The sequence below is a fragment of the Sinocyclocheilus grahami genome, unplaced genomic scaffold (genome assembly GCF_001515645.1).
Source record: "Sinocyclocheilus grahami isolate Dianchi unplaced genomic scaffold, SAMN03320097.WGS_v1.1 scaffold55.1, whole genome shotgun sequence".
Lineage (NCBI taxonomy): Eukaryota > Metazoa > Chordata > Actinopteri > Cypriniformes > Cyprinidae > Sinocyclocheilus > Sinocyclocheilus grahami.
Window position 1 is genome coordinate 4940008 of NW_015505234.1, and position 18178 is coordinate 4958185.

General features: G+C 39.2%; 1 protein-coding gene across 3 annotated transcripts in view; it reads right to left on the bottom strand.

Moving 5' to 3' along the window:
- The window catches only part of LOC107583844 (cadherin-13-like), a 23271-nt gene extending 5854 nt beyond the window's left edge, over positions 1-17417 (bottom strand). The window contains exons 1-3 of one of the 3 annotated variants that reach the window (XM_016270197.1): positions 17189-17417; positions 14490-14708; positions 4053-5053 (exon numbers count right to left, since the gene is read on the bottom strand). In XM_016270197.1, the coding sequence (XP_016125683.1) occupies positions 5046-5053; positions 14490-14708; positions 17189-17339 (378 nt within the window). In that variant the 5' untranslated portion in view covers positions 17340-17417 and the 3' untranslated portion in view covers positions 4053-5045. Of the gene's footprint in view, positions 1-4052; positions 5054-13627; positions 13674-14489; positions 14709-17188 lie in introns of those variants that run through there. The other 2 variants (XM_016270199.1, XM_016270198.1) reach the window with 2 other exon arrangements.
- Positions 17418-18178: the final 761 nt, after the last annotated feature.

Sequence of the window (18178 nt, forward strand, 5' to 3'; positions counted from 1 at the left end):
TGCTCCCTCAGCTAAGTAAATTACTGCTAGCTGTTCCAGCATTGGAACATGCTGCAGGTTGATCCCCCCTCTCGATTGAGAACTGGGTGTGTTGCTCCCTCATCTAAGTAACTGCTGGCTGTTCCAGCATTGGAACATGCTGTAGGTCGAGCCCCCTCTCAATTGAGAGCTGGGTGTTTGCTCCCTAAGCTAGAGATTTACTGCTAGCCACTCCAGCATTATACCTTAGATCAAGTTGATATCTTCTCAAACATAGTGTTTTGGGATGCACCATTTCCATCTATGGGCTGCTTTTTCAGAGTGCCACAAGGGCCCCTTAAAAATTGAGCTTTAGCGTTAGTTCTGGCAGGTCACGTGAGTCAAGCTTGCATCAGCTGATTCTCAGCTGATCACATCTACCTATAGGAATACCACACCTATCGCGGCATTCCTATATAAGCTGTATTGAGTATTATTCAGCAGCTTTTCAGCTTGCTCCGGAGCAAATTAAGCATTGCTGCTCGCAAATCAAACTGTTGCAGCGTGTTTCAGAACATCTGAAATCCACATCTAAGATAAGTGAATGCTGTTTTAATCCATATCGCTGTGTATATTACCTGGTCTGCTAATTGAAAAAAGCATATTTGCAGCAGCATTTACGCTTCTGTGTTCATACAGCTGGAGCAACACGTAGTCTAGAGCATGTAATCACTCTGAGGACACGCCGATAGTTAAGGCCATGAGAACAAGTTTAAATGAAACAAGCATTCTCGTGTATGCGTTTCAACTGGGGTTCGCTGTATTCAGCGGCATAACCTCAATGTTACGGTTGTTTATTTCTAAGGTTGATGTTTCATTAGCTGTGTGAGTGTGCGGTTGATTTCAGCTGCGTCAGAAGCACGTGTTTATCGCTCCTAATGGCTTCTATACATATAAGAATGTAATATCAATGACAGTCATTTGAAGTATTTCCGCATTGTATGCTTCCCCTGCTGGACTGCCACTTATTAGAGATTCATAATTTCTGATCCGCTTGAATATGTGCTCACGCTGAGTAATATGAGCATATGAGCATGAGAAATTAGGGTGAAATGAACTGACTGAGATCAAGTACATGCTGTGATTAAGCAAGCAACATGCTTGTTGCAAAGCTATCTAGTGTATTGGTAAGGATTTTTGTCTATGCTCACGCAGGTCGTCAGATTGAGGACACGTAACACACGAGCACAAGTGTCAATGGGAGATGGCCAACCTAGAAACTGATGAGTTGATTTGAGTTATTATATGCATCTACCTATAGGAATATGACACCTATCGCGGCATTTCTATATAAGCTGTATTCAGTATTATTCAGCAGCTTTTCAGCTTGCTCCGGAGCAAATTACCCTCCTCCATCCCCAGCTCCACCTTTCGCCACCCTGGGGGGTTATTATTGCTGTTCTCCCTGCTCATTCATGACAGGCTGCATGGATGGGCAGGGAGGTTTTTGCCCAGAACAGAACCATACCGCCAAACCAAACTTTATGCTAAGTATCTATCATTTTGACGATAGTGGTCCTGACAGAACTGTATTTTTAAATCCATGTAATGGTAAGTGTCCACATAAGTCTTTGTACACTTTCTAAAATCCCCACTGTGGTAAGTTTGCACGCTAATACTCTGCGTTCTTTCTAAAATCCTGTATGGTGAGAGCTTCGTGCCCTTTCTTGAGCTAGTTAAGCCCCGGTTCCACTTTGGGCACCACTCCACCTTGTATCCTCCGGATACCCACTTTTAACAGGGTGTTGCTACTAGGGGTCTGTTGAGACAGTTCCTTCAGCGTATGCAGAGCATGTGGTAGCCCCTGTGTGACAGGCCAAAAATGATTCTTGGTCGTATTCCCTTAAAGGAATCTATTCCTGATTCCAAGCCTTGAGCTCTATCCCGGGCCCGGGAGTTCTGGCCCTAACAGGTACGTTTTTGGGGTATGTAGCCTAGGCCTTTGGCCGTAGGGGATAATGTCACTGACAGCCGTCTTAATGTCCCAGGGGCAACTCCCATGACTATGGTAGAGTTGGTACTTGGTGCTCTCCATGGTTTTCTGGTATGCACTCCCCTGAGCATGGTGGCGTGGGTATACCATTCCCCATAGCGACCCCTAGAGGATGCAGTTCGAAGTTCCCTTGAAAGGGAACGTCTCAGGTTACGTATGTAACCATGGTTCCCTGTGTAGGGAACGAGACACTGTGTCCTCTAGGTTTCCTACCATGCTTCAGACACAAGCTTCAGACGAAGAAGTGGATGATGTGTTCTCCCGGCGCCTATTTATACTACAGTCGCACCGGTAGTGACGTCATGGCTGTCGCCGGTCAATGTGTTGTTGGTGTTTATTCAATGTATGCTTCAGACACGGGTCACGACGAGGCGTACCCCATAGCGACCCCTAGAGGACGCAGTGTCTCGTTCCCTACTCAGGGAACCATGGTTACATACGTAACCTGAGACGTTTTCTTTCAGATCAAGCCAGAGGCTAATCCTGGAAAAAGTAATCATAGTTCCATTAACTTCATCGAGGCCATGAACACCTGTGCACACTTATCGACCCAAACACATGTTCCAATTACATGTCATTACCTAGATTCGAATGGCCAAGCATGATAATTTATTGATTTCAACTCATTCAGCAAGGTCTTGCACGTTTGTGTTTTCACAAAGAGTAATTGTTATGACAAAAAGGCGTTGACTTAATATAACAAACTTCTGCCAGGATGGTGCCTCTAGTATTTATACAGAGTGATTAAGAATTGATGTGGGACAAAACAGAGTATGAAATAAAAATGAATCTCATTCAGTAGAGTGAGGAGGAGGGGGCTGATTACATTGCTGGCTCACCATTATTCTTTTATATTGTAGTCACAAGGTTAAAAAATGGACAATCAAGGCGTGTTATTAAGACCTTAAACTGGGTCATTCATAAACAATTATAGCTGCAAAAGTTCCCCATTCTTTTGTCAAAGTTTAAGCATCACTTTTCAAACCGAGAGCAACTTGCAAAATTTCACAGGTTCATTTTCAGATTATTTATACAGGAGTTAGTTTGTTAGACTGTACTCTGGCATCTCCTGGGAAATGTTAATGGTGGTTTATGAGCTAATTATTTCGGTTAATCAAATTGGCGAGTAATTATCAGATGATTTTTGTTTTTAGCGATGATGACTTGAGATGGCCAGAGTCATTTTTTTCTGACTTCAAAATGAATGCAAAAGCTAGTTAAATGCCTGAGCTACTTCATTAAATCACAATTAATATGCAAGTGTACCTTGACCTTCAAACCAAGACATTTCCATCTTTTTTAAAGCAGCTACATTGGGGAAGTAGGACAAGTATTTATTTTTAGACATTTTTAACAGCATTGCTTAGTAAAATATGGCTATATGAAAATGTTAGAAAGGTAGAAATGGATACCTGAATTTATGCTACAAATAAGGAGTAAACATGCAATTATATAAATTAATTTTACAATTTTACATTATACAACTGCACTTGTGTATGAATGACTGTATATTACTTAAAACTATATTCTACAATATATAAATACATCTATTTTCTCTAAAATAAAAAATAAAATATTTACAGCATAAAATCAGGAATCCAGTATATTTTCATATGGTATTTTTTATAATAATAATAATAATAATGTCCTAATAGACAAAATTCTTTAACTTTGCAAAGCTGTTCGCTTTAGTTTTCTATATCCTTAAAATTCCAATTATCTTATGTGCATATGTTGGTCTGTTTATTGTAGCAGCCGTATCCCCATTGGAATCTATTCAGTCTCCATTATAACTCCAAGAATAGAATCATATTTCATAACATTTCTCCATCAAGGAATCTGGCTCTTCTTCCTTTGATCTGCAGACAGACTTTAAACAAACAAGCAAAGTTAAAGTGGTGGGAAGGACAATAACAGCTTTATTAAATTAGTGCAAAAGACAGACATAACTCATTCACCACGTCATCTTTTTCTTTGCATTTTCAGAACTTACAGGGTCTTCCACACAAACCCACACACGCATTTTTTTGTTTTTCATCTGTTATCTTTTTCTGTCTCTCTTTTTTGTTGTCTTCTCACAAGCGCAAAAAAGAAAAAACACTGAATCAACAGCTTTCCCTGGCCTCTTTGACTTGACCCAAGGGGAGAGAGAGAAAAATAAAATAAATGCCATACCATCAGAATCAAGAATCACAAGACAGATTTGCTCTCTGTCTGCAAATCGCTCTCCAGACTCAAGAACCGCACTCTAAACACGATCTCGTACATGAAAAAAGAGGAAAAAACATCAATGGCATTAGAAATAGTCCCTAAAATTTAGCAAAAACATACAGTTCTTTTCTTTTTTCTCGTGAGGGGTCATTAAAGAATAAGCGATCAAAGTACATAAGTTAATTCATATATTTGTACATTGGTAAAAAATAAAATATATATAGTGTACATTTCCCCCCACCATCTCACACATTACTATAAAGATATATTGTGTTCCACTCCATAACAACTAATGCAATTGAACAAAAAACAAAAATAAAAGACGCAAGAGATGCTTTTTTTTTTTAGACTCTGAAGGCTTCTGACTACCACCCCGCCCTAAGAAAACACAACCACTGCAGACTAAAGAGGCTTTGTGTCCTTCCCTTACATTAGTAAACAAGATCAAATACAGTAGTCTTTAACCAGAGTAAACTAAAGTACATTGAAATGTCCAATCGCTTTGCCCCCATCCAATATATCTTTGTCCAGTGAGAGAGAGAGAGTTGGAGCATCAAGGCGGTGCCATCCGTGATGTATTCCAGAGATATGAGAAGACAGGAAGTGCAGGGGAAGGAAGGAGAGGACAGAGAGAGAGTTCCTGGTGAAAAGGTGGAGGCCGTGAGGTTGGGGATAGAGAGAGATGATGTTGAAAAGGAGGAGAGCAAAAATGGAGGGTGCAAAGTGTCTTTTGGGGGTGAAGTCTTCTCAGCCTAGTTTGCGTGTGGAGAAGAGAAGAAGGTTTTCTTCAGTGTTGCAAAAGGACTACAAGAATCAGTGGAATTTACAAGCCTGCGAAAGAGAAAAGAAGAAACGTGAAAACTGTGATTAAACACCATTTGAAAGTTTAACACAACATCTGTGGTTGTAATAAACTCAGTCTCCCTCAGCAGCAGGTTCGAAATTTTTAGGGCAACATGAGATATTTCCTATAATATTCATGCAAGGAATGTATAGAAACATGAAAAACCACAACAAAGCATTGAATTAATAAATTAAACTAATTAGGAACAAAATGTAATTCTCTGTTGGGGACTATTGATTTTTTTCCCTTTGCTGCTTGTTGTTTCTTTCTACTAGATACGTTTGTACAGCTTGGTTCTAAATGGCAGTGGAAGGAAAATAAGACTTGAACGGCACTTAAGAGCACGGCTGAGGTTGCTCCGTTCCACAAATGCCATTTTCTAATTATAATGAGACTCCAGCCCCATTTATTCATGTGCCGAGGGCCCGAAACGCATCCAGGTAATGCTTTCCCCCTTAGGCAGACGAGTGTGAGCCTGAAACATCAAAATGTACAACTGAATCAATTCACCTCACTGCTTTCACATGCAATAAAGTCAAGCAAGGAGTGGATAAAAATCCTCACTACTCTCATCTCCTCATACACACATACTCTTCACTCCATCTTCCTAGGGGGGAAACACAAGTAAGTGTGCAGGGAGCGCGCAATGCAGGCAGCAAGACGAAAGTGTGTTTGATCTAATTACCATCAGCCTGATTGGAGGAAAGTGGTTGTGGCAGCAGTCAGCTGCAGTGAAACAAGGCACAATAACATACGTGAACCCTGCAGAGCTTTGGTCAGATAGAAATACACTCCTCTGTTCCACCCCCCTCCCCTCCCTTACACAACCCTCATCATTCACTCCCTCAATTTGTCTTTCCATCAGCCAAGTAGTAAAGCTACTCACGATGGGCTTCAAGTTTACAGGCAAGAGTCTGAGTTTTCCATTTATAGCTAGATAGATTTAAAAGGTTGGAGCCATAATTTTTAAATTAAAATAATAGTTAAATCAAAAATGCAAATTCTGTAAACATTTTCACAACCTCATGATTTTTAAACCTGTATGACTTTCATTTTACTGTGGAAAACAAAATAACAGATTTTCTCTCTTTCTCTCTCTCTTTTTTTCTTTTGGTCCATACACTTGTCAGTGGGGTCAAATGTTGTTTTGGACGCCAATGACCTTTATTGTACAGACTCTTAAAAATAAAGGTCCTTCATTGGCATCTTTGATTGCATGAAGAACCTTTAATATCAATAGAACCTTTCACCTGAAAAATGTTTATTAAAATGTTCTTCACACTATGATAAAAGTGTTTAAGAACTGTTCATTGAAAGGAACCCAAAATGGTTCTGCTATGGACAAAAAAAAATCCTTGTGGAACCTTTATTTTTCAGTGCAGACAAAAACAATTCTTTAAAACATCTTTTTTGTTCCACAGTCAAACAGGTTTGGGATGACATGAGAGTGAGTAAATAATGAAATAATAACCATTTTTGAATAATCTATCCCTTTAAAAATGAATTATATGAACTTTTACTCTAAACATTAATCATTCTACATTCAACTTTAAATCTAAAATGATTTGAGGTACCATTCATGTCAATAGCACATGTAGGGGACGAGTTACTCCAATGTTCAGTACTTAAGGTTAAGAGTTCTGAAAACCTTGACCCTTGAGTATTAAAAAAAGAAATTGTAATTTTATCAAGTGGCATTAATTATTCTTGTCACGCTTGAAAATTCATTAACAAGAAGAGGTTATGCTTTATCTGCCAGGTGCACAGCGGATGGCATGTCAAAACAAATGGCTTGAAGAGCCAGTAAACGGGTCGATGCTGGGGAAATTTCTCTTCCCCTCGAGACAGGCCACATCAGTACCCAGAGTGGATTAAAGAGTAAAAGCGCCCATCTTGGCAGAAAAAGGGATTTAAACTTCAGTGGGTCCAGACTTAGGCTTATTTCCCTGTTTGTGAATTAATTATATTTTACCCCTGTTGGGCATCTTTCATCAGATTAAAGCGGGGTTTTAGAGGTCTGTTGAGTATATCACCACTCTTCATTTGACCAGAAATATCACATTAGGAACATATTCCAAATCATCGTCTGGTATGTAATTTTCAATTACAGCAATTATTAATTAAACTAGGACTGACATTTTCAATTTCATTTTCATGTGCTTACAGGCTGGACTTCCTCACTGTTTATTATGCATGGAGACTTTAAACATGTGAAAAAAAGGTAGATGCTATTTACTCTAAATAGTGGTAGAAACTGTTTATTTATCAAATACCATCCTGGTTAAATTAAGAGCAAACTGCAAATAGTGATAAATGCTATTCACATAAAGTGTAGTCAGAAGTAATATGCTATTTGTACAAAAGTAAAATGGTGGGCGGAGTCAAAAAGCAACCAGTCAAGTAAAAAGACACTGCATTTAAGATTTAAAAGTGTCAAAAAGTAAAACCTTTGCCACTTTCCAGGATTGATGAATCGAAAATTCAAAAGAACAGAAAGTGTTTGAAACAGAAATATTTTGTAACATCATAAATGTATTTACTGACACTTTTGATCAACTTAATGTGTCCTTGCTAAATAAAATTTTTAATTTCATTCATTAAAAAAAGAAAGCAAAATGTCTTACTGACCCCAAAGGAGTGATCTCTAAAGTGTAGGTTACAACCAGTCCTACAGGGGGCAGTATGGTCATCTTGACATTGTTTGACCCTTCCTCTGTTCAACACGTGCTCTTAACAGTCTCCTCTGTGATCTGATCTTGAGCTCAATTGTTACATCAAAGCATATTTTGTAAGTGGAAAAGATAATTTGGTTTCCTCTTGACATTTGTATCAGAATCCAGCCTCATCTTGTATTGAAAATGATGCATTTTTCTTCCTCACAAACTTTAACATCACCAGTGTAATCAGACACACAATTCAATGGCACCACATTTTCGGAGGACAAACAAAATCAATGGACTCAAAGGGCAAATCAGCATAGAAGTTTAGGTTTGGCAAACTGTCATCAGAAACACTAACAATGGCTCCTGTGGGATCGAAGACGTAAAGACCAATGAATGTGTGTGAGACGGTGCCAGTTGTGCCCCCTGTGATCTGCCGTGGCACATGCAGGTATCTGGTGCAGGACTTAAGATCTTTAATAGGGGTCTAAAGAACGAGGAACTTGTGTCGGTTCATAGAGGATCTGTTTGTGTTCTCCCAGAGGCTCCCATGCATTATTTAAGAGACCACAAATGCAAGTTCACTTAACTCCTTTATCCCTGAGAAGAGAGGAAGTCCGAGGAGTAGAAGTTTAGCAACATGGAAGCTAAAAAAACACACATCCACCGATACATGTACACACCAACACCCACACTGACCAACACTGTCATTGCGGTATTTGCATACTGCATGATGACTGGCCTTTATTTTCTTAAATTTTACGTTCATATTGTTTTAAAGAAAAATCCCAGTGATTTTTGAAAAAAAAAAAAGGGGGAACTCCTTTTTTTTTTTAAATGATAACATAAAGCTTTAAAGACAGACATACTGTGAGTTACAAGGTTGTTAATCAACGGTACATGATTTTTTGAAGCCATCAGTCCACCTTATTTCAATTTTTTTTATAACAGTGGAATTCTTGGTGAAAAACTACACTACCCATGATTCTGCCAAGAATGAAAACATGCAAATCACACCAAAAGAAGACTTTAGTGCCTGCCCACTCTCAAAGCAAATGTTTTTAATATTGTGATTCACCTCATAGCAGATAAGTTAGGTTCATGGCTTATAATTATTTCTGGAAGATAATTTTAAAAATACCTACGTAACCAAGGCCACTAAAAAAAAAGTGGGTGAAAAAAACTCTATAATCTCTCTCACTCTCTCTCTCTTCCTCTATCAGTACTTGGACCTTCTAACTACTATTTTTTTTACCTAAAACATTAACAACAGCCTGATATTTCCTCAGGAAATATAGTTACAGAGTGATTCAAGAAAACACACTCACACTCAGGACCAAAAGACCAAGCAACAGCTTTAAAGAGTTTTTCAACCTGGGGGTCCATGAAGGTAAGCGAAAGAGTAAAATAAAAAATAAATGACTTGTATATTCGACATCTTTCAAACCTTTATGTTACACAGAAGAAAGAATGTCATTACATGATCAGAATCAGAATCAGAAAGAGCTTTATTGCCAAGTATGTTTGCACATACAAGGAATTTGTTATAGTGTCACAAGCTTCCAGTACACGGAGACAACAACAACACACAGATAATGAAAATAAGATGTGAATAAAATACACATGCATAAATTTAAACCACAAAAAAACATCCACGGACCTGTTTGCTCAGTAAGCAAACTGCAGGGGGTCAAGTAAGGGTCCAGTAGTCCTTCAGATAAACCAACTCCAACCTCTCAAATGTCTTCATGACCACAGACGTTAGGGCACAGGTCTGTAGTCATTAAGTCCTGTTATCTTTGGTTTCTTTGGGACGGGAATGATGGTGGAGCGTTTGAAGCAGGCAGGGACTTCGCACAGCTTCAGTGATCTGTTGAAGATCTGTGAGAAGATGGGGGCCAGCTGGTCAGCGCAGGTTTTCAGACAGGCTGGTGTCGCACCGTCTGGGCCTGGGGCTTTTCTTCTCTTGTTCTTACACTGTCTGGGCCTGGTGCTTTTCTTCTCTTGTTCTTTCTGAAGACCTGGTGCACATCATCCTCACTGATCTGAAACGTTGGAGTTGTTGATGGTTGTGTGGAGAGATGTTCAGAGCGGGTGTGGGGTGTTAGACTGGGAGTTTCAAATCTACAGTAAAACCCATTCAGGTCTTCAGCAAGTTGTTGATTGGCCTCAGTGCTGGGGGATGGTGTCGTGTAGTTGGTGATGTCTTTCAGGCCTCTCCACACTGATGCAGGGTCATTGGCAGAAAACTGGTGTTCTAGCTTTTTAGCGTAGTTCCTCTTGGCCACACTAATCTCCTTTTTCAGTGTGTTTCTGGCCTGATTGTACAAGACCCTGTCCCCCCTTTTGTAGGTGTCCTCTTTGGCTTGACGAAGATGATGAAGTTTTGCTGTAAACCATGGCTTATCATTGTTGAATGTTAAATGAGTCCTGGTAGGGATGCACATGTCTTCACACAAACTGATATATGACGTTACAGATTCCGTGAGCTCATCCAGATCATTGGTGGCAGCTTCAAAAACACTCCAATCAGTGCAGTCGAAAGACGCTTGTAATGCCCGCTCTGTTTCGTTGGTCCATCTCTTTACAGACTTTACTACAGGTTTAGCAGATTTAAGTTTATGCCTGTAAGTCGGTATAAGATGAACCAGGCAGTGGTCAGAGAGTCCTACAGCTGCTCTGGGGACCGAGCGATATGCATCCTTTATTGTGGAGTAACAATGGTCCAGTATATTACTGTCTCTGGTGGGACATGTAACATGCTGTCTGTATTTTGGCAGTTCACGGGAAAGATTTGCTTTGTTAAAGTCCCCGAGAATGATTAAAACAGAGTCCAGGTGTTGTTGCTCTGTCTCTGTGATCTGATCAGCGAGTTTCTGTAAAGCTGAGTTCACGTGCGCTTGCGGAGGAATGTAGACACTCATGAGAATGAACGAGTGAAACTCCCGTGGCGAATAGAATGGCTTAGAGTTAATGAAAAGCGCTTTTAGATCGGAACACCCCATCTAATTAAAGCTGTAACATCTGTACACCACCTTTCACTGATGTAAAAACATGTCCCGCCGCCGCGCGATTTCCCCATTGAAATCCGCGTTGCGGTCTGCTTTAAACAGCTGAAAGCCGGGAAGTTGTAGCGCGCTGTCCGGAATAGCGTCATTCAGCCAGGTTTCCGTGAAACACAGAGCAGCAGAGTGTGATCCTTATTTGTCCGGGAGAGCAGAAGAAATTCGTCCGTTTTGTTGGTTAGAAAGCGGAGATTCGCCAGATGGATGCTAGGCAATGGCGTTCTGAATCCGCGCTTCCTGAGCTTCACGAGTGTGCCGGCTTGCTTCCCCCGTCTGCACGTCCTGAAGCGTTTGATCAGCGCCGCTGCTCCGCCAACTACAACGTTCAGCAAAACGTCCGAATAAACGAAATCCGGTAGAAGAGTGTGTGGTGTGTACTGCCGAATTTTCAGCAGCTTATCCCTGGTAAAACTGATCGTGTTTGAGAAAAAAAAACAGGAAAAACTAACAAAAACAGTACAAACACTGGAGAGCCAAACACTGAGGCTGCCGTCTGGGGCACCATCGCATAGCTATGATGACACAATTATAAATTTTTTGGATAAACTCTTTAAATCTCTTTAAATGGTCCTGTGATAATTTTGTCTAACTATAAATGCACAATAATTATGAATACATTATCAAAATGCGATGAATGAGCAAATACAGACAAAGCAGGTGTGACATCAGGCATCGAAGAGGTGTCACACTGCAAGACATCATCAGCTTATCAAGTATTTAATGTCGACTACTCATAAAAAATGGAATGGCACAAACCAATGAACTACATGATGGTAATGCATGATTGTGTGAATATGTGTCTCCTGTAGAGGAGACAGATGAAGCGAATTCTGTCTAATCTTTTGGCCATTTCTCTCTTGCAGCACTCCATCATTGAGCTTCTGGGCTTATCTGCCTGTTTTCGGTGCTGTCTCTCAGCAGGGGTCAGGGTTCATTAAGGTGATAAGGAAATTGAAGTCAGACACACTTTCCCTCCCACTCGATCAGTGTGTGACACAGCAGCGTGTCTCGTGTGTCTTCCTGCACAACAGTGAAACACATTCCTTACAGGAGTCATTAGTGTACATGTAGTGGATCTCTGAGACCAGCATGCACCAGCTCTGTGTCATGTCACATGACAAATAAACACATGCACACTTTTAGAGTGCCTGTTACAATGTATCACTGCCTGAATGAGGAACACACACACACGCACACACACACACACACACACACACACACACACACACAAACACACACATAACATTTACAGTGGAGTTCAAACATCTGAGACCACTAGTGAAAAATATGATAAATTCCAAATTATATGATCAGCATAAATCGACTGAAAAGTTAAAAAAATATATGAATTTTAAATGTTTTAGTATTGATTTGTTGTCTTCACAAGACATTCATTGATGGACTGGAGTTGTGTGGATTACTTGTGGATTATTGTGATGCTTTTATCAGTTATTTGCTCATTCTGATGGCACCCATTCACTGCAGAGCACCCATTGGTGAGCAAGTAATTTAATGTAAAACGGTTCATATGAAGAAACATCTAATCTTGAATGCCCTGAGGGTGAATACATTTTCAGCAAACAGTCATTTTTGATTAAACAAACAAACAAACAAACAAACAAACAAATAAGCATATAAATGTTTAGGGGCATACAAATACATAAACACTAACAAATCACTGAGAAATTATAGTAACATCCCTGAGATTATTTCTCAAATACTGTGTGCTAGAATTGTGGCAGAAGCTATATTTTTTCACCAGAAATCCCACTTTGGATAAACCAGCATGGCATAATACAGTTCATGTCAATGTCTACCAGGGCAGTAGCAAATAATCCCATAATTTCAGCCTATTAACATTCACATATTCAGCATTCACACCAACACAATGATTGCTACCAGATCCACTCGGAGAACGGTGAAATAATGCCTAAAACAGTAAAATGAAAGCATACAATGATATGAGTTCGTTGTTGTTTTAGACTGTTTGTGCATGTCTGGATATATGCCTGATAACAATGCTTTTACATCATTTGATCAGTTATTCTCAACCAGCTATTCAAGGAATAACAACTCCATGATCAATATAAAATTATGAATATAAAAAATAAAAAGCAACATTTTAGTACATTTACAACCTGAGAAAACTGAGCTATTTACTAAATTCCCCCCAAATTTGAAGCATATGAAGTCAAAATCGAGGTGAAAATATGGGTATCTAAATGAAAATATATGCAGAGATAACACAAACAAAAAAGTGATTGGGGGAAACTCTGGAGAAGATCTGCTACCATGTTTCATGCAGATCTGGAGATATTGGCTCAATAGTGCCACAAATCACAGATGGATCCGACTCTTATCCAAACCGGGCCTTGGGCGAAGAACCCAGCTATAGAAAACCTCAGAGCAGAACATCCCTTCTAAACAGTGAGTGCGCAGATTTATTTTTCCTCTGTTTTCCATTTTAGAATGGCTGTATAGAGTTCCATTATGTTCCAGCCCCTCTAAAGGAGTGAATTATTAATGTTATTGCCGAGAGAAAGAGACGCCAGGGGGCCGTGTGCAGGTTTAGATGGGAGATTAACTGTGGGACAAACATATAATACACTTTGACGTGCGTGCACACCGCGCGCACACACACACACACACACACACACACACGCGCGCGCACACACACACACACACACACACACAGCAAGAAGCCCAAGACCTGCTGTAAAGCAACCTTTAATCAGTGCATATTACTTTAAATGCTTCTATGTGTCTCTGGTGGCTGCACTAGTGGCCCTACACATGCTGTAAATCTAGCCTGATATGGATCAACTCTTAACGCAGTTCCAGGCTTTACCAGAGTAAACAGATACGGGGTCATGGCAGACATTCTGGTGGAGAAGCCAATTTCCTGTCAAACTGTACAGCAAAGTATACACGGTGTTCATCATCAGCATTAACACTGAGCTAAAGTAGCAACACGTGAAAGCTGGAGAATTTCCAAAACTGAATGTCCAGGGTAAAAAAATAAATAAATGCATATATATATATATATATATATATATATATATATATATATATATATATATATATAAATAATTGTGAATGTATAAATGTAAATATGAATGTTATATATTCTGAATAAAGTTTTGATTTCGATTAAACAGTCATAAACAGTAAATATATAGATGCAAATCAGAAAATATACATTTAAATTATGAATATATAGATCTGAATAAATCTGAATATATTGTTATAGGTCTGAATATATAGATGTAAATTTGAATGTATGTCTGGAAATAAATACATTTGAATAAATAGTTAGAAATAGTTAGAATGTGCCTCAGAGATGTGGAACATAAGCTAAATGTATGGGAGTGATTCTGCAAGCAGTCTGTGAACTGGACTTTAGCAATACTTGAATGGACGAGGTTACAAATTCAAGGATTAAGAGAGTTTTGTACAATAATAAACTGCAAAGTTCTGATGTTCCACCCAAAAAAATTATAATATCTACTGGGCAGAATCGTGGATCTGGAACACTTGCAATATTTATTTGGACTTTATTAGAAACCATGAAATATGCAACATCTATCAAACTTTAAAACTCCGCATTTAAGCAAATCATTTGGAATTTCCAGCATTCTGATAAGAGGGATAAGCTGTACGTGTGAGTGTTGTGAAGGGTGGAGCAAAAGAATACTTACAGAGGATGGAGAGCAGAACCAGACCGAGCAGTAGCAAGAGGTTTGTTTGGATCGAGCCAGCATGGCTGCAGTCCATTCTGTTCTTCTTACAGGTGCACACCTGAACTTTAATTTCTGTGTTGTTGGATATTGGAGGGATTCCAGAGTCAGTCAGAACCAGTGGCAGGTTGTAATTGGCCTTTTTCAGACTGTGCAGCAACATGATCTGGGAGTGGGTGTCTGAAAACCAGCAGGAAAAAAAAAACTTAAAGGGGTGGTTCAATGGTTTTTTTCTAGACTTGATTGTGTTTATGGGGTGCAATCTAACATGTGTTAATGCTTCGTTTTTTAAAAAACACATTATTTTTCACATAATTTACCTTTATTCCACACCTCTCTGTCCCTTCTCTGAGAAACGCGCTGATCATTTCCTTCTTTTATGAAGCCCCTCCCTCAGAAATAGGCGATGGGCTCTGATTGGTTAGCTAGCTCAGTGTGTTGTGATTGGCTAAACCGCCTCTAGCACGCGTCTACACGTCCCGCCTCTCACCTCAGCGGCATGTGCTCCAGTTGTATTGTAAACAACGCTTCGTTAATATTGCTTATCAGTTTGAGCCGGATTGAGAAGCAGAGTATATTACTGAAGAGGATCGTGCAGAACCTGTGCAAGCACGGCTTTTAATGGTAGGCCTATGTTTTTTGTTTGTTGTTGTCTCATACTTTTAGATATGCTGTTATTTGTAAATGCTACTGCTTATGTTAGCTTTTAATATATGGTTTTATCCTGATTAAAGCTTTAATACAGTATGGCAACTGCACGCGCGTCCATGTTTAATGCTTCTCATAGCTATGTGAAAATAAATGTATAATTGTAACAGTTCATTGCTGGAGCTGAGCTGAATGAGAGAGAGAGAGAGAGAGAGAGCGAGAGAGAGATGCAGAGCGTGTGCAGAGCAGGGGGACGTGTGGAACAGTATTAAGAACCGCTGCTTTAGAACATTCATTTTGAAACTTGTGAATCCATTAGAATCGTTAGAAGACAGAATCGCGATTCATATATGAATAGATTTTTACGTGCACCTCTAGTTTTCTCTTCCTCTTCTCTAAAGCAGCGTAGGCCTCGCCCCCTTTGTTGCCTTTTCCCGAGGGCAGGGTTTATCTGGGTTTGTTACGTCACGAACCCGGGAAGTAACTTGTTGTAGTCCCTACCAGCCGTTTTTTGTAGGCATTAAACTGCCAGAATCGAAGACGATATCTCCGTTTGCATTGAACTTTCAACTTCGTAACTTTGCAGATATTGCTAATGCTCAAACTGCAACATTACACACTAACTAACGTTAAAAAAGTGAAATCGCAATGAACCACCCCTTTAAAGTAGCATTCTGGTCACTTTACATGTCAGTCAGAGAGAATATCTTCAACTCTACACAAGACTATAAGCCACTTGACCTCAAATCACCTCACCAGTCCTCTCTTATACTGTCTCTCTCGTATCACAGCATCTGCCATTGATTCTCTTCTCAAACAGCTGACAGAAGTCTGGAGATTCACATGCCTTTCTATATTTGAGTATGTGTTCTCAGGAGAGATGGGTAATCGAGAGTCTGCTAAGATAAACCTAAAATACACTCAGCTATTTGGTCAGGGTGATACCTAATGATACACACACTGTCTGGGACAATAAACCGATCCTCTCGCTCTCAGCAGCATGTGACCCACCTGACCCTGGTGAAAATACTAGAATTTTCATGTCCATGCTGGGTAGGTGCTGGTATAGCTGGCAGACTACACTATTAAAAATGAAGGCCAATAAAGAACATCTATGGTTCAACTTTAAACATATGGAACCTTTTCATTGCACAGAAGGTTCTTTATAGTAGAAAAAAGGTTCAAGTTATTAAAATGTTGTTTACACTAAGCAAAAAAAAGAAAAAAAAGAAAGAAGGCTCTTTTAACTGACCACTGACACAAGATTGCCAGGTCTGTGAAACAAAACCAACCAAACTGCTAATCAAAACTATAGCCCAATCACATCTTTTTCACTGTTGTCTCCTCTGTCGAAATAACACTTTAACCCGTGGAGGAAAAAAAAAAAAACTTGCGGAAACAGTGTAGAAGTATCCCAATTCCATGGGAAAACAACAAGACTTGGCAACACTGCACTGTAAGATTCTTTGGGGAACTCAAAATAGTTCTTCTATGGCATCACTGCGAAAACCCCCTTTTACGACCTTTATTTTTATGAGTATGCCACAATAACACTATTGATCCTAGGGATGCCAACATTCAGTAATTTTCATGATTGAATATCATGATCGTAATCAATTTTGCCCAAAATTCTAAAATTCTAAGCTATTTCAAAGTGGCACTCCACAATTTTTTTTTATTTTTTTAGGAATTTTCATGATTGATTGTCATTACAATTGACGTTCAATTAAATGCACACAATGTTTGCAGTTTAAGTAATCAATTTAAAGAGAATTTGAGTAATTTATGCCTGTGTATGCAGCGTTTACACCCCCTAATCACATTTGTAATAAATGTGCTTGTGCTGAAAATGATTAATCAACAATAAATCAATTAAGCTTAATTATATTAAGGTAAACTTTTCCTTTAGTGAAAGCACCTTTCGTATTTCCACAAACTGGCCCTAGAAATAGCCGGCATGTGTTTAACTGTGGGTCAGTGCTTGTTTCTGTCCCATCTGAGAATTAACTTACCATTGATCCTGGAGATTTTCCATGTTTTCTCCAGTCCTGGCTGTTTGCCAAGCTCGATCTTGAAAGGATCTGTATTAGGATGAATGTCCTTGTCTCGTCCCCCGATTACCACCACATTCATGTCTTTAGCGTCCTCACACACGCGGGCCATGGAGGGGAAGACATAGGGAGCGTTGTCGTTCTCGTCCTCTATAGTGATTATCAATGTACCTGTGCCCGAGGCAGGTGGACTACCTATTGAGACAAGAGACAAAAAGTTAAAAAGAATAAAGCAGGGCAGGAAAAAACAGTTTAAGTAGTTTTAGTATTACAGTATTTAGATCATTAATACTTTGAATTTGCTTATTTTTAATTTTAGCTTTAAATTTAAGTAATTTTGTTATGTGTTATTGTCATTTTATTCGCTTTTGTAACATGCCTATTTAGTTTGAATACATTTTTATTTTAGTTTTAGCAATTAGTACTTTAACTTCAACTTATTTTGTTTCAGTTAGTCAGTAAGGCAACATTTCATATAGATAGATAGACAGTATTTAGCACTCATCACCAGCATCTCACACCGACTGACTGTAACTGTATAGCAAAGTGGGTTAAAGACCTCTTAAAACCAGAGGCACAAGTGAAAAAAAAGGTCAGACTAAATGCATCAGAAACAGACAACAAAAATCAATGTCTATACAGAAGGAAAAACAACAGCAAATCAAAACATTCAGTTTCTGACTTGGATTAACAACAATGATCTCGATTTGAAAGAAGCCTCATTTTGTATCAGATTGCACTTTACTGAATATTGCACAGAGAAAAAATACATTATTCAAGGCTTTTGAAATATTCTGTTTCTAGGAGATTAGCAGTTATTGCAGAACTGCATAATTATAAACAGCCCTGGAGGTCACTCGCAATTAACACCCGATGACAGGATCAGTAATTACAGAATGATTTTGTCCTCGTACTGCCAGGAACGCTCAGGCCTCAAAGGAAGAAGAAAAG